Consider the following 15232-nt stretch of genomic DNA (forward strand, 5'->3'; position numbering starts at 1 on the left):
CAGAATTTTCATTTTTGGGTGAACTAACCCTTTAACCTGATGTAAAATCAGTGGAAGTTGATGCAATGTCCTCACTAATATAGTGAAACGTGTGTGTCTCTGTGTGTGTGTGTGTGTGTGTGTGTGTGTGTGTGTGTGTGTGTGTGTGTGTGTGTGTGTGTGTGTGTGTGTGTGTGTGTGTGTGTGTGTTGTGTTTCAGGCATGTGGGAAGTGGAGAGAGAGAGGGAATGAGTGTCTGCACACTTCTAAGAATGAGACTTGACTGGATGTTTAGCCTGTAGATGGCAGGAGTGTCCTTCTGCAGTGCAATCACCCAGTCTTAGATCTCACATTCACTGACAAATATCTTGACCAAAAAAAAAAAAAAGATGCCTTTCGTAGGAAATAATTATGATGATAATACTAATGCTAGGCTGGTAGAGTAAACCAAGATTATGTTGGCCTCAAGATTTTCAGTAAAATAGTTAGTTACACAAGGACCCAAGAACTCAATCAAATGAAATGATGAACACTGAATTAAACATGGAATAGTTTAACAGCAGCCTTTAGATGGTGAATGTCTTCCCATCATAATATTATTATGTAAACGTTTAAGCAGTAAACTCATCCGTGTATATGTGTGTGTGGCCAATGGATTCTTTGATGAGAATAAATTAAAATATTAAGCTAATTTTACATAAAAAAAAAAAAACAGTAAGCCATGCAAATGAAATATTTGCATATGTATGCACTACTGCCAAATTCGTTTTTTAAAATCTTTGCTGGGGGGAAAAGCATCTTAAACAAGCCTAAGCTGGTTTTCATCTAATTCAAATGCTTAAAACATCTTTAAAAACCATCCAATAGACCAGCTTGCCCATATTAGGAGCTCAGAGTTTTTCCCCCATCACAGCAGCTGTGTCCCATGCATTCACTCATAAATGTATCTCGACACTAAATGTTTTATTTGAGCAATTATGAAAGAGTGAGATCACACAGTTAAGCCACTGAATAGCAGTGAATAGGAGTCGGTGAGCGAGATCACAGCGCACAGAGTTTGGCCCCTTTTGGCGAGATGGTTGAGTCCTCGTCAAGGTTGCTGTGGGATCCCAGCATCACCGTTCACTTCGAGCCACACCGCGATCCGCTCCGCTTCTGGCTGAGGGAGAGAACAACTACCTTCATGTGAACATGAGCATAGATGACACAGAGGGGCACAGCGTCACATCCACGGGATTCCTGACCGTTTTCAAGAGAGGATGTATTAGATGTGGTCCGGTGGACTCCCAAGCAAAGAAAATAATGGGGATTAAAACTGGAGTTACATTTTGGAATCTGATATTTTTTATGATGGTCACATGCGTGCGAGGTAAGTCGACAGTCTCGAGGAGTTATTCGAAGGTTTTGCATCAGTGTTTATGGATGGGAACGAGCTTGGAGTGGATGTAGAGAGAGGAGAGCCAAGCGTGCAGCAGAATGCTTGAGAATAAAAGCGCGTTTACTCAATGCAGGCATTGAGCGAGGACTCAATAAATATTCTTGCAGTATGCTCGAGCGGAGACGTGAGTTGCTTGTGGCCATTAAATGATGGATCACAAAGTAATATGTGGGGCGTAGAGCTGATTTAGATATGCATACGGGGTGGTTTCATATAAACACTATTAGGAAACAGCTAATTATGGGGAATCTCAAATGAACGCGTGCAATTTTCGGGGAACGCAGCTCGATTGGTCGGGAATGGAAATAGAATCACGGTTCCTTTTGGTGTAGTAGATATACAGCCAAACAAAATGCACCATTAACACGTCTATAAGTAGTCAAGAACTGGCTGGATAACGCGTGACACGAAGATTTCGACCTTACACTTGTCAATCTCGCGATGGGATTGACGCGTCTGGACGCCTATCGATCAGCCTTGATTTCGGGGGATTTAACTGTTGCACGGCGTCTCCATATACATGATACATGGTCGCATATTGGTTTGAAACACCCTTTCAATGGATTTATTTGGAGGAGGCTTGGTGTGAGCTCTCATCTATCTCTGTGGGAAATGAAATATATAGGGCTTTTAGAAAAGAAGTTTTAGAAACCTGCAGAATGTTTTATCTTAGGTTTCTGGTTTCGGAAAAAAAACAACAAAAAAAAAAAAACATTTGCAGTTTGATTGAATTTAGTAGGGTGGAGGCAAAGCCCTGGGCAGCACTTCTGCCTGATGTGTCTTGGTCATTACCACCTGCCTAGCATTTTAATTTGCACCAGAGCTGATTCATCTGATACTAAACGGCTTGTAGGAATAGGACCGCCACCTTATAAGTAATAAATAAAATTAACTCATTATTTTATAGGTTTAAACAACAGTTTGATTATTTTTTCGATATTCTTACTATATCGAATGCTTTAGCGCATCAAGTATGACGTCACGCGGAGTGAAATGGTACTGAAATGGGCTTGATATGTTTCCTAGTTGGAGAGATACAGCAGTGGGCTACCAGTGGCCGTAAAGTGTGCGAGATGCAGTCTTGTTTGCTGATAACCCGTCGCGTGGTGGCAGTGTGACGAGATCCCGAGGATAATTAATGCGATCTAGACCTCATATCACTGCCTTACTGCGAGAGAGAGAGAGAGAGAGAGAGAGAGAGAGAGAGAGAGAGAGAGAGAGAGAGAGAGAGAGAGAGAGAGAGAGAGAGAGAGAGAGAGCGCTATCCAGTGAGTCATTATGACGTACAGTTGTTTAATGTACTTAAATAAATAAATAAGTACATACATAAACGTATGGCACGAAGACACATTAGACCTTAATTAATAAATAAAAAACATCTAGAGCCTAAGATGGTTTGCTGGTGGTTTATGATGGTCTTGCTGGTCTCCTAGCCTGTCCAAACTGGTTGGTGTGCCTAAACTCCCTTTTAAACCAGCAAACGAGTCCAAAACCATTTTACACTGGTTTAAGCATGGTTCCACCCAGCAGGGATGTGCACAGTAGATATATGCTTCATGGTTTCACATCAGCAGGCCTTAATTATGAACATATATTTCCACTGATGCTGAATTAAAAACTCACTGACCTAAACGCCAGTTGCTCCACAGGAGTCCAGGTGGTAGATTCATATAAATGTAATCTCTACTCATTTCTTCATTGTAAAAAAAAAAATATCTGTATGAATTATCACAGCATGACAGATGGGACATTACGGTTGAAGATAGATAATGCACGGGCCATATCTGGTAGATAAATTCTGTACAGACAATTTTTTGCTTTTTAAGATCTACCAACGACAACCTAAAATTTTAGTTTGCAGCTTAAACAACACGAAGATGAAATCGAAGAAAAAACGGACTGATTGTCAAATAATGGAAGCATATGTTCTCATTAACAGAGTCTTGTTTAAGTCTTGTTTATTTCCATAAATTATGCCATAAATAATTTCAGAAAACAGCAGTGCTCTTTCAGTTTGTTTATTCTGAAAGGCTGCTTAATAAATCAGAATTTATTGGGAAAACTAATATACGAGTCTAAGGCTGCTGTGATGTCAACCTGCCTAGTTTGCTTGGCTTTTCGATCTCACTCATTTCGAATCAGTTGCCATAAACTGACCACAGATCACCAGCTAGCCAAGCGTCTACTTAACATACGGACAAGTCCTGAGGGGACAGATTAATAGCTGGAAGAGGCATCATACTTGGGAGAAGTGCCCTATCTTACAAGTGTAAAATCCAGCATGTTACAGTTCGCCGCTGTGTAACACTGCCTCTTCTCTGGCTCGCCTCAATGAGGCTTTTAATCTCCATGAGCAAAGCATGGCTGTTGAAGAGCCAGGTGCAGAGAAGGGTCATTAACGTCCCCAGATGTCTGCAGTCTCATAGATTTTAGGAACTACAAAAAGCATGGTTTAAGGTTGTTTGTGTGAGTATGCACTGCTTACAGGATGATTTCTTGCATGTGTGAGGCTTGTTGTGTAACATTTCTGTAGCGTCTCCCCCCGTCAATTGACAAATGGCTCACTGCCCTCAGGTTTGAATTAAGTCTCTAGGGAAATTGAGCAACCTTGATAACATGGATCCAATTAGATGGTTTCTGTTTGTTAGTGGACATGTGAAATGAACATAATGTGTCATGAATACCTCATCTGAAGGGAATATGTTAAACCGGATCAGTCGAGATCCGTACTGTTGCTACCTGGATATGCATCACCTTTTCTCCCTGAGCAGAATCGATCAAGAGTTCGAGTGAATCTCTCACAGTAACCAAGCGTTGCATGAACGCTCAGTGGATCACCCATAGTTTTCCCTGGACGTATCTATGTTCTTCTCCTTAAGAGCTCCTGGTGATCAGCGTTGCATTAGTCATAAACAAATACTCACACCTACTTTGGTCTCTTGACTACATTTGTAGTGTTAAACAGCTTGCAGTATAAAAAAAACAAAAAAAACACAAAGACATTGACAGATGGATGGCTTTTCAGAAGGGATGATGTTTTAAGAGAAAGGTCTCATAAAAACCTGTGATGTTGGGTTTTGTGGTTATTTAAAAAAAGAACTAAATATGCAGTGTAAGCAGGGTCTAAAAACTAAAATTTCACCAAACCTTGCCTGTAACATGGTGAGTGCATACAGACCATAAATGTTTATTGCTCTAATTAAATAATAATTAAATCAATAAACATGATGATGCCAAACCTGCTAATGTTGAATTAATTTACAGATCTTAAAAAAAATGTATTAGCGATATGAAACTGTGCTTTACCTTAGGGTAAAAAAAGAATCGTTTGCATTCTTTTTGAATTAGAAATAATAATATAATGTATTATGAGTGACTCATTGAATCGTTCAGTCAAACGATTCTGGAATCCATTCTGGAATGAAACAAGTGAATCATTGAATCATTCACTGAACCAGTAGGGTAGGCAATTTGTATTTTATTTTTTATAAACACTTTTTGTTATACTAGTTGAAACTCTCTTCACATCCTGATGGCATTCAATAATAGAAGTGGTCTAAATATTAAAACAGTGTATTTAAAAAAGTGTTTGGATCAACCGTAACAGCTTGTTATTGTTAGCCTCTTTAAAAAATTGCCTACCCTACCCTGCCTTTAATTGCTGGTTATTCATTTTGGTGACTTAATGTGAGGAATAAAAAATATGGAATGATGAATTTCCTTGTAAAAATTACCAGCTGTTTTATTGCCTTGCTAGTTTTTTTCTTGCATTTGATGGTTGGTGGTGTGCATGGTGTAAGAGTGTTTACAAGCATATACCTAGCCTCATTTGGCTTTTTAATTATTGTGTGTTTAGAGAAATAACCTGAAATCCCCAAAGGTCACACTGCAGAAAAACATAATTTTGGGGTACACCATTAAGGAAATTCAGATTCAAGCCAATCACACAGAATTGCCATGTATTTCATTAGTGAATTATGCATGGGATTGTTACCCAGCTACCAAAAAAAAAAAAAGTGTTCTAGAAAGGTTTTGTGAACGTCTCCCATTATGCTCTCTGAACATTCAAAACGTCCAGCTTTTTAAACGTTTTAAAAAGTAATTTTTTTCTTGATTATGCAAACATTCCATTTCATCAATTTGCAAACAATATAGGAATGTTACTTTTGAAGGTCCTCTCAACATTTTGAAAATATTTAAAAAACTGTTTTTTTAACAAACATTTTTTAACAAATATTTAACAAACATCCAAAAAAAAAAAAAAAAAAAAAAAAACGTTCTATCAACGTTACTGAAATAATGTTAGCCAAATTTCTGAGAATGTTCCCTGTTAGCTGGGTATTTATCACATGAGTGTGCCATTACCAAAATGAGTGTGCACATCCAATGCATTCTATATATATATATATATATATATATAGTCCTATTATTCCATCTACATACCAGCAGCATTCATGCCAGGCAGCTTCCACGGTGGTCTTGTATCTTGAGTGTAGGTTATTAGGGGCCAGCAGGGGGCACTAACAATTTTATTAGTGTGATCTATGGTCTCGATTACCACCTTTTCAGCCATAGCTTGTTATAAAGTGTCAAGGAAGAGAATAACAAAAGGCTCTGTCCACAAACTAGATGATGTTCAGAGGACTGACACACAATGCTAGGCTACATGAGTGATGGCTGAGTCGCGACCTCATTACATGTAAAGGGCTTTGAGTGCATGAAGTACTTCACAAGTACACACAAGCGCACAGTGATACAATGATTTTATTTTGACCCAGAAGAACTGATTTTCTTTAACAGAGGCTATTAAACGGTGTATAAAAGCAGTCTCGCTGTCTCTCAGCAAGGACTGAATGAATTTCTGTGTGTTGATCCAGTGCAATTTTTTACATTTATTTTTATAAATGAAGCACTGTTGCAGCATATACAGCCACATTGAGGCATTTCCGATGACCTTAGAAGAGTGTAAGGCTTCCAGGGAGACAGCTGTGTTGGAAACATGGTCTGATTGGAGTCAGTCATGAAGGCTCAGGTGCAGAGGTGTGGAGCTGTCTATTTTAGCAACTCATTCTCAACACTACCTGTTGTGACAGAGTTGCTCAGTCCATACACACCTATCAACATTCACAAACACATTTACAAACTGCTAGTGCAGCCGCAGTGTCAAAAAAAGAGAAAAGCTGTGTTTGTTTTCATCATGCTGGAATACATCTGTCCTACTGCAGTATTCAGCAGCTGCTTGCTTTTCAGAGGTTTAAGGAGTGCTGTATTCAACAGTGGACAGTATTTTTACTCTGTTTATGTACTCTTAAATCAGAACACTATCAAAGTATCTTCATTTTGGGAAACTTTCACTTTACTACATTCAAAACCATAATAGGTTTATCAGGGTTGTGCCCCATTCAGAATTAAATTTTGAATGATTTTTGTATTTAAATTAAATTCCTGAATCTGAATTAAATTTGACCTCAGTTCAAATTAAGTTTATGCTTAAACAGGATGCAGATATGCAATATGAAGTTTTAAGGAAATATAAGGAAAAGTCAGATAGCAGACTTTTGATATTAGCTTGACAGAGCCTTGTTTGAAAGTTAAAATAGTTCAAAAAGTGTAATAGGCCAAACAAAATGATTGGATGGATGGATGGATGGATGGATGGATGGATGGATGGATGGATGGATGGATGGATAGATAGATGTAAGTAATGGAGTAATATTTGACCAGGCTACTGTAGTTGTTCTTTAACTAAATGTCAACCATTGGCTATATTCAAAAGCAATGGGTTGAATACCGTAATTAGATCCAATAAATCCATGTTTATGTTTCTGTACAGTGCTATTTTTACCAGAAGACTGGCACATTTCCTAGAGATGTTGGACCTAGACCTCTGCCCTCCATGAAGACAGTACAGAGCCAGACTTTTTTGGGTCAACTTCTGTGAATGAAGAAATGACATCAAAGTCTATTCTGAAGTGCATTGGCTTGACAGAGAGGAGTCACATGTCCCTCGATGACAGCCAATGGCAATGATTCAGGGGAGGCGGGAGCGTGTGGCGTTACACGATTGACCTTTTGCCTTGTGAATTTGCGAGTAGGTCGCATGCGCCGTGGCTTTCTCGTTCGATTCTTTCCGCCTCATTGTTCTCAGCCGAGATGCGTTTAGTACAGTCAGTGATATATTTGCAGCCTCATTGTTTCTCAAGCGAGGCTTGTTTGTGACCGCCGCTCATGGTGGGCCTCTTGTTTGAGGGGAAAATGGTTGTCAGTACGATCTGGGTTCCCTGGAATCGAGGCTGCCTCATGCCGAGCTTCTCTGCCAATTTCCTCAAAGCTCATTTACTCTTTTCTCCCTCCAGTTCCCCGCACATATGTTGTTTCCCTTTCATAGACAGCAGATATAAATAATAACTCTTTTGAGTTCGCCTCAAATACCTCAGGAGTGATATTTTTGTAGCGGCCGTTAATTGAAGAAGAAAGACACGGATACCTGTCGTCGGCTAGAGGACACATCTGGACGAAGATCTGGATGAGGTGACCCCTTGACCTTTCGTTCCTGGGCTTCTGGCTACAGTGGAGGCTGCAGCTGCTTGCCACGGTGTCATTATACAGTAGATGATTCCATTAATTAATAAACACATTTTTTCACTGCACTGATATATCATAGTGCTTGTGACTATGACAAAGAGTCAACAGAATGTTGATGCTTTGCTACATTTAAAATAATAGATGCCCCCAAGCGAACTGTAATTCTTAGAAATGTATCTCATACTGTCTTATTTAATGAAGCATAAAGAGTTTTTAGCTTCCCCGCTGAACGGGTTGCTTTATAGCATTGTTATTTTTAGTTTAAGGTGCCATTCAGCTGAGTTGTACCACCACAATAACCTATTTAAACTTGTGCGAAACTAACTGAGTTCATTATATAATGCTTTTCTACTCTGTTCCGGCTCAAACGTCGCTGAATCACGACGCCCCCATAAGTTCATCAGATAACGCAATCTCAGAGCACAATCTAATTAAAATGGCAAACATTTTAAATTAGTACGTGCTATTTTAGGAGCGTGTCCATGCAGTTTGAGATATGCAAAATGCAACTTCATCAGTTTTACCTGGGTCAAAGTCACCTTGAGACAATTTGTTCTAGTCCAGCAAGATTTAAAACCAAATTCTGAGTTACGGCCCTTCACTTTACATGGTTGATTGTGCGTGCCGTGAATGTTGATGTTAATCATGCTTATCATAATTAAGATTCATCATCACTGCGCATATTTGGGACTGGTCAAGAGTTAATTCTCACCTAGAATGCTTAATTGCCATCCATGTCACATGGTCTGCGTCACATGCTTTAACAATGGTTCATGGCAGGAGGACAGTTTTAAAATGAGGTGGCCTTTTAAAATATTACTTTGATCGAATGGGGACTTTTTATAGTCTGCATTGTTGTGAAAAGCTTGGCTTCATGTCTTGAACGGTGTGAAACGAGATGACTTTGTTCCAGCTGTTAGCTGTTTCCCTCAGTACCTGCAGAGAGCTGCAAATCTAATGCTGGAAAAGTTTTGGGAGCACTTTCACTCCACAGAGGAAAGAACAAGCTCTTGTTTCAACAGAATTTATGTGCTTCAATAGGCCGAGTTGGACTGGCTCAGGGAGAGAGTTATAATGACTGTGTTTAATTGCACTATGATTTATTATTGTTGTCTGGCTAAGCTAGCATGCACAAAGCTACTGTGGCATTATTTAAGTGAGGTTTCATAATTAATTATATTATTGGTCTTGTTAAAAGGTTTAATGGACTTTTAGTGCTTTAATTACTCTGTGGCTGTGTGTTTGAGAACACACCAGAATACATGCGTCTCAACTATGAGGTCGATCAATAGCTAGTAAGGGTTGTGTTGTAATTATGATGTCAGCACCAGGTTTCTTCGAGACACATCTGTCCGCAGAGCCACATAGCCAGATGCTGAGTCTTGGCCAGTGTCAAGATGCAGAAACTTAACACATACATTCATTTGATATATTCCAACACTGTCAACTCCAGTATCGGGTAAACGAAAACTTGTGTTTTACTGGTTAGATACGTTTCCCATTAATGTTATTTAAATGTATGTTGTTGTTTTTTTTCGTCATGCTTTATTGAATTTAATAAAGTCCAGTCCCAAGACCTATTTTTACAGTGCATGAGCATGTGACGTCAAAGGCATCCGACAGGAAAAAAGTCAATTTCACGCCTTTTAAAGCCCTTTAGAAAAAACCTGTCACTCGTAAAGCATCTACTATATCAAAACATACATGACTGATATAGGCAAAAAAAAAAAAAATATTTAGAGTGAATATATTTTAATGCAAACATTTATAGAACGCATCACATTCCTATATTCTATGGCGACGCGTGAAGCTTGTCACGTGACACCTCATAGGCGCTGTATTCAAAATATTATTAAAATTGTTAATAGATTGTGAAATTTCTGATATTCAAATTTTCAGATAAGTGTAAATACATTTATTTTGTCTTTTAAATACTGCTATAATGATTACGTTTGTTGATCGGTACGTTATAATGGGCTGTGGGCACCAGCATGTTGTTTCAGTAAAGGAATTTTTCTTTCGGATTTATGCGTAAATTCACCCTGAGCTTAGAAAAGGATAGAGTTAACTTTATAATACGATAATAATACGAAGTTTTGTGGTCTGCACCGATTATGATCCGCATATGATCCGATCTGTGCTGTCGTGTCTCTGGATCTCTTCATTCGCCCCAATGGAAAGCATATTGGCGGAAGTGAGAGACTAAGTTTTGAACAATTATATCTTCTAAATGCGAATTTTGTCATTGTTTTGGAGCACACTAGCTTATAGATTACAGTAAGACTAACATATTCATAATAAAGCCCCCAAAAACTTCAATTTTGAGCATTAAGGTCCATTCTCACAGAACGCATTTTTTTTTCTGCCCTACTTTTTCATTTCATACAGATGTGTTTGACAATAGCACTCGCTTCTTTTGTCTCTTGCATGACATGGCTCGTTTTAGACGCTACTTTTCCATTGTTTTTCTATGTAAACGTGCTAGACAGACATTTTGACCTTTGCGCTTGCATCACGACACGGCGTTTTGAAAACAGGGCGATCCTGTTAAAGTAAGTTGAACTTTTAAAAACACATCTCTATCTATGTTTAAAAAAAGAAAAAAGCCCTCTGTGTGAATAGCCCCTAATTAGATGTCATTATTCCAATCATAACATAGCTAAAGTTAGCACAGTGGCTTGGTTGGGTTTGTGTGGTAGGCTACCATTTCATGAGTATCAATAATGTAGCCTATTTATCATGCAATCTGACATCCAAACAAGCATTGATATCACACAGTCTTTGCTTTCCACCACGATCACTCTGGGATCGTATCGTACAATCTGACAAGCAACAATCGCAAAATAGTCAAGTCAGAACAAATGGCCCAGTGTGCACCCGCTTTACATCCCTGTCAGTCAGTGTAATTCCAACAAGCGGACAGGAGCACTGCTGTGTTTGATAACACCTAGAGTCTCAGAGCTCAATATCTGCATCTCATAACAACAATAGAGGAATCACACGCCAACACGAGCTCGTATGCACATCTGAAGGCATAGGGTTTCGCTGCTAGTTAGCGGGAAGACACAACTCCCTCTAATTAACTAGAGAACATTTGACATTTTTCAGAAGTTCAAGACAGGTGTAATTAATTCTGGTGGATGCATAAAGTAAAGTGCTTTTGCACTGTAAGTATTTCTTTGTAATAAGATATTTTTTCTATTCCAGTTGCGCAGTACTCATACCATCTCCTTTTCCCTCCAGCTGACCTGTCGTGACATTTGGCATTTCTGAAATTACTTTGCTGATACGACCAATAATTAGGAATGAAAAATACTGTGTTTAAATCTTCTAAGAGGCTCCTTGGCTAATTGGCTTTTGGTTGCAGTGCAGTTTTGACAGGATCTGGTGCTCTTAATAAAACCCACCAAAAGAGTGGCCATCCTACAGGTAGCGGCCATATCTATGCATAGATTTCTGTAATAATTTGATTTCTGGTGATGAGAGGAAGTCACATCTGTGGTCTTATTAAAGGTCCTCTTCAAGTCAAAACGCAGAGGATCTGTCTGTCCTCCGACGCTTTACATTGTTTCTCACACCCGAGAAAATTAGGGAGTACTGGAAATCACACGTGTGAATGGTTTAATTTGACCTATTATTTGCATTAATTTGTGACTTTTCCCAAGTATGCGAGTTTAGTTGCTTCACACCACCACAGACTGTTATTATCTATTAAGAATGTACTTTACAGGGCTGCGCAGCTGCTCATTGTTACTTATCGTGGCATAATTATAATCTGCACACAAAGTAGCAATTGATACCACTTAATTGGATCTATTTAAACATTAACTAGATCTTAATGTCAGATATAAAATATCTCGGAATTATACATTTGAATTTAGTTCAAAGCCAGTCAAACACAAAAATATAAAATAAATCTTAAACCATGCAAACTAATCTTAATCTCATGATATATGGTTTGTTCTCTTTGCACAATCATATTTGTTTTGAATTCAATTATTTGATGTATTTTTAAAAGGATGTTACCAGTAATGCTTTAGGTATTGAGGAATAGTACATTGTTGTGTCAGTAGGCGGCGTCAAGTGACCTTTAGGAGTGAATCATTGAGTGATTCATTCAACCGAATTGTTTGAAAGCATTGATTCATTCAGGAAGTCAGAGGCCTTGTCCCAAATGGCACATTTCATATGCACTTACGGACTTGTGGACTTACAATGAAGTCCAGTGAAGTCCACGAGACAGTGTGTCCCATTTGTCAATTTAGTTTTCAGAAAGGTGCTTGCGAGTGCCCCATTTACGGTTGATATGCGCCTTTGATGCACACTTTTGACCTGAAGGGAGAAGAAGACTTCTACCCATAAGTCAAAGCAACATCACGAAAGTGCGGACCCGTAGAAAGACAGTGAGTGTTTAGGGTGCCATTTGGGACAGGGCCAGAAGCGACTTCATATTCATATTCATATTCATATTCTGATTCATTAAATCACTGATTCATACAGTGAGTGACTTTATCAGTGAGTAATTTCATCATTTACTTGATTCTTTTGGAGCAGCAGCTTATTAGTCAATGTTAAAAGATACAGGCCTACCTTTTTTTGTTAGTTCATGTTAAATCATGTTATTTTTATATTACTTATTGTTAAATGTTACAAAGTTTGGATAGCTAAATGAATAGTTTCCCATCCAAATGAACCTAATCTCTTAATTAAACAATGGCACCTTGGGACTCTTGGGTGTGAAGGAACCCCTACAGAATTCAAATCTTGCTGTGCTGAAAATGAGGTAGGACACGCCTTTATTCCTTCATTATCAAACGTGGCACCTTTCACATCTCCATATATCCTTGTGTGAAGAGATGAGGAATATCTTGGAGAGTATCAGGGATTACTTATGTCTTTAAACGCAAATGTCAACCCTGCAGAGCCTGCACACTTAATGTTGAATCATGCTGATGTTTTCATTCAAGCCTCCTTGCACAAATCTGAAGATATATTGAGCCTTTCCTTTGGGATTTCCAGACCCTAGTTTAAATGTCAAGTGTTCCAGCTGGAGATGGCACACAATGCCTTCAGAGCAGTTGCCTCCTGCTCTCTGTCGTTCCCCTGTATATTTTCCACCGCTCTTCCACCTTGACTCCGCTCCCTGCCGTCTCAGTATAAGACAGATGTGTTCCAGCTGCGTGATTGCTTTCATACATACAGCAATTCTCAGTGGTAGAGCTCGCTCACTGACACACACACACACACACACACCAACAGGTTGCTGAAATATTGTGTGAATGCTCACCAGTTGTTTGGCATGCTTGAAGGGTTTTCTTTTTTTTCATCTTCTCTTGTATTGATCTAGTCTCCATATGTAATGACATCCATGCTGCATGGCTTTAATGTCAGACGCTACATGCTTTCTGCACTTCGTTGCTTTTAATTTGCCTCTTTGAGTCAGACATCCCTGTTCTTCCAAAGCCCCCGATACATTAATTAAAGGATTTCTGCAACAGTGTACTTCAGGAGCCAGAGCTATGGTAGGGGTTGCAATAAAATGATAAATAATCACTTACTACCATGTGGAATTATAGCCCAAATATGCTTTCGTTTTGAGTCAGACCCTCATGTTTATTTTATGAGCTGTTGTGAAGCTAAAATAGTGTGACAGTCACTAGTTTCAAGTTTACCCGTGTAGACTTTATCCTGTGAGGTTCTTAGATCTGTCATCACAAAGGGAGGCATTGGTGTTATTTTTAGTGAATTCTGTTGGAAATATTAAGCAGGAGTTCATTTTCAGATAGTATTTGACTCCATTTTTAGTGTTTTTTTGCAAGTAAATGGACATTTGGACAAATGAAACAACATGTTAATTCATAGTTTGAATAGCATTTTCAGCTTGGATTTTTACATCTGGCAATTATTAGCAAAGTTGAAGCGTGTGATGTGAAATCTGCTCTGATGACCTTTGCAATGTACTTGAAGACACTCACAATTTGTGCATTGGATTATAAGAACTGATCATGAATCTGCATTGGCATTTGCAATGTCTTACAGGAGGTTGAACTGAATTGGAATTTCAATCGGAATTGAATTGGGTTAGGGTTAGGTATAAACACGCTTATGTTCATGTTTATGCTTTTTAAATTCTGAATCTGCTACAGAAGTGGATGAAGTGAACCCACTGGTGCGGTTGGTAAGAAGATTGCAGTACTTGAACTTTAAGCCAACTTCCTAAAGAGCACAGGCTCCATGAAACCATAATGAGGGACACTTAAGCCCTTCATCTGTATTCAGTTTGTGGATTGTCAATAAACCGATGGAGAGAGTGGTCTTCATGGAAACAGGTTTAAGGCAGAGGTGAACTCAAATTGCTGAGGCAGGCTTAGAGATAGGCTGAAGAACAAATGTATGCACAGTCAACCTATATCATCAGATATACTGTATCATTAAAGTATCTTGATTGATTAAAAAAAAATCATGAAAGTGAATTCAAGGTAGTTTGGCCACCAGCTGCAAGAGGTTGCTCGGATGTTTGACATTCCAGTTGAAGGGGAAAAAGCTGACTGTACGCATTATCGTTTCAATGGATGCACTTAAGGCATAATAAAAAATGTTGCAGACTGAAAATGGGCCTGTTAGTTCTCCAACGTCAACAAACTGTCCTTTCATAGCCTGTGTTGTAATGGACTGAGGGAAGTCTGTGAGGACAAGGTTCATACAGTCTTCAAAGCCTCAGGACTCAATATTTTCCTGCATCGACAAAACTATTATGCTGGGGAACTATTTGGCCGCCTGCATCTATCGGCAGAATGCAAACGCGCATCCTCTTGGTGCCATCGAATCTTTCATACATTATAGCTTAAATGAGAATACTTTATTCCAATTGTTACGTCCTTAATCATTTTTTGGATTTTATTTATTTTCCCTACAGGACTGAGACTCACACACACACACACACATACAGTCTATTGTTCAGAATTAAGAGGCTTTTCACACCCCTCCTTGAAGCGTCTCTGGCTTCAGGAAAGGCTGTGTTTGCTGACCATTGAACATGCTTTGGTCTGTGTTCATTTTAACAGTTGATGTAAGACACCAACTATCCAACCCTGAAGAAATTCACCTAGCGGACTAAACATTTTCACAGAAGCAAGTATAATTAGTAGCAGATAAAATTGGCACCACAATGTAAATACTAACAATAGCTATGTTTCCATCCACCTTTTTTTATTTGCATTTTGAGAGATA

At 38.8% G+C, this 15232-nt stretch overlaps 1 protein-coding gene across 4 annotated transcripts in view; it reads left to right on the top strand.

The window, feature by feature from the left end:
* Window positions 1–1027: 1027 nt before the first annotated feature.
* Window positions 1028–15232, top strand: part of csmd3b (CUB and Sushi multiple domains 3b) — a 457418-nt gene continuing 443213 nt past the window's right edge. For all 4 annotated transcript variants that reach the window (XM_079879070.1, XM_079879071.1, XM_079879072.1 and 1 more), the window contains exon 1: window positions 1028–1348. In XM_079879070.1, coding sequence (XP_079735196.1) covers window positions 1171–1348 — 178 coding nt within the window. In that variant the 5' untranslated portion in view covers window positions 1028–1170. The remainder of the gene's footprint in view (window positions 1349–15232) is intronic.

The sequence above is a fragment of the Squalius cephalus genome (genome assembly GCF_949319135.1).
Source record: "Squalius cephalus genome assembly, chromosome: 8".
NCBI lineage: Eukaryota > Metazoa > Chordata > Actinopteri > Cypriniformes > Leuciscidae > Squalius > Squalius cephalus.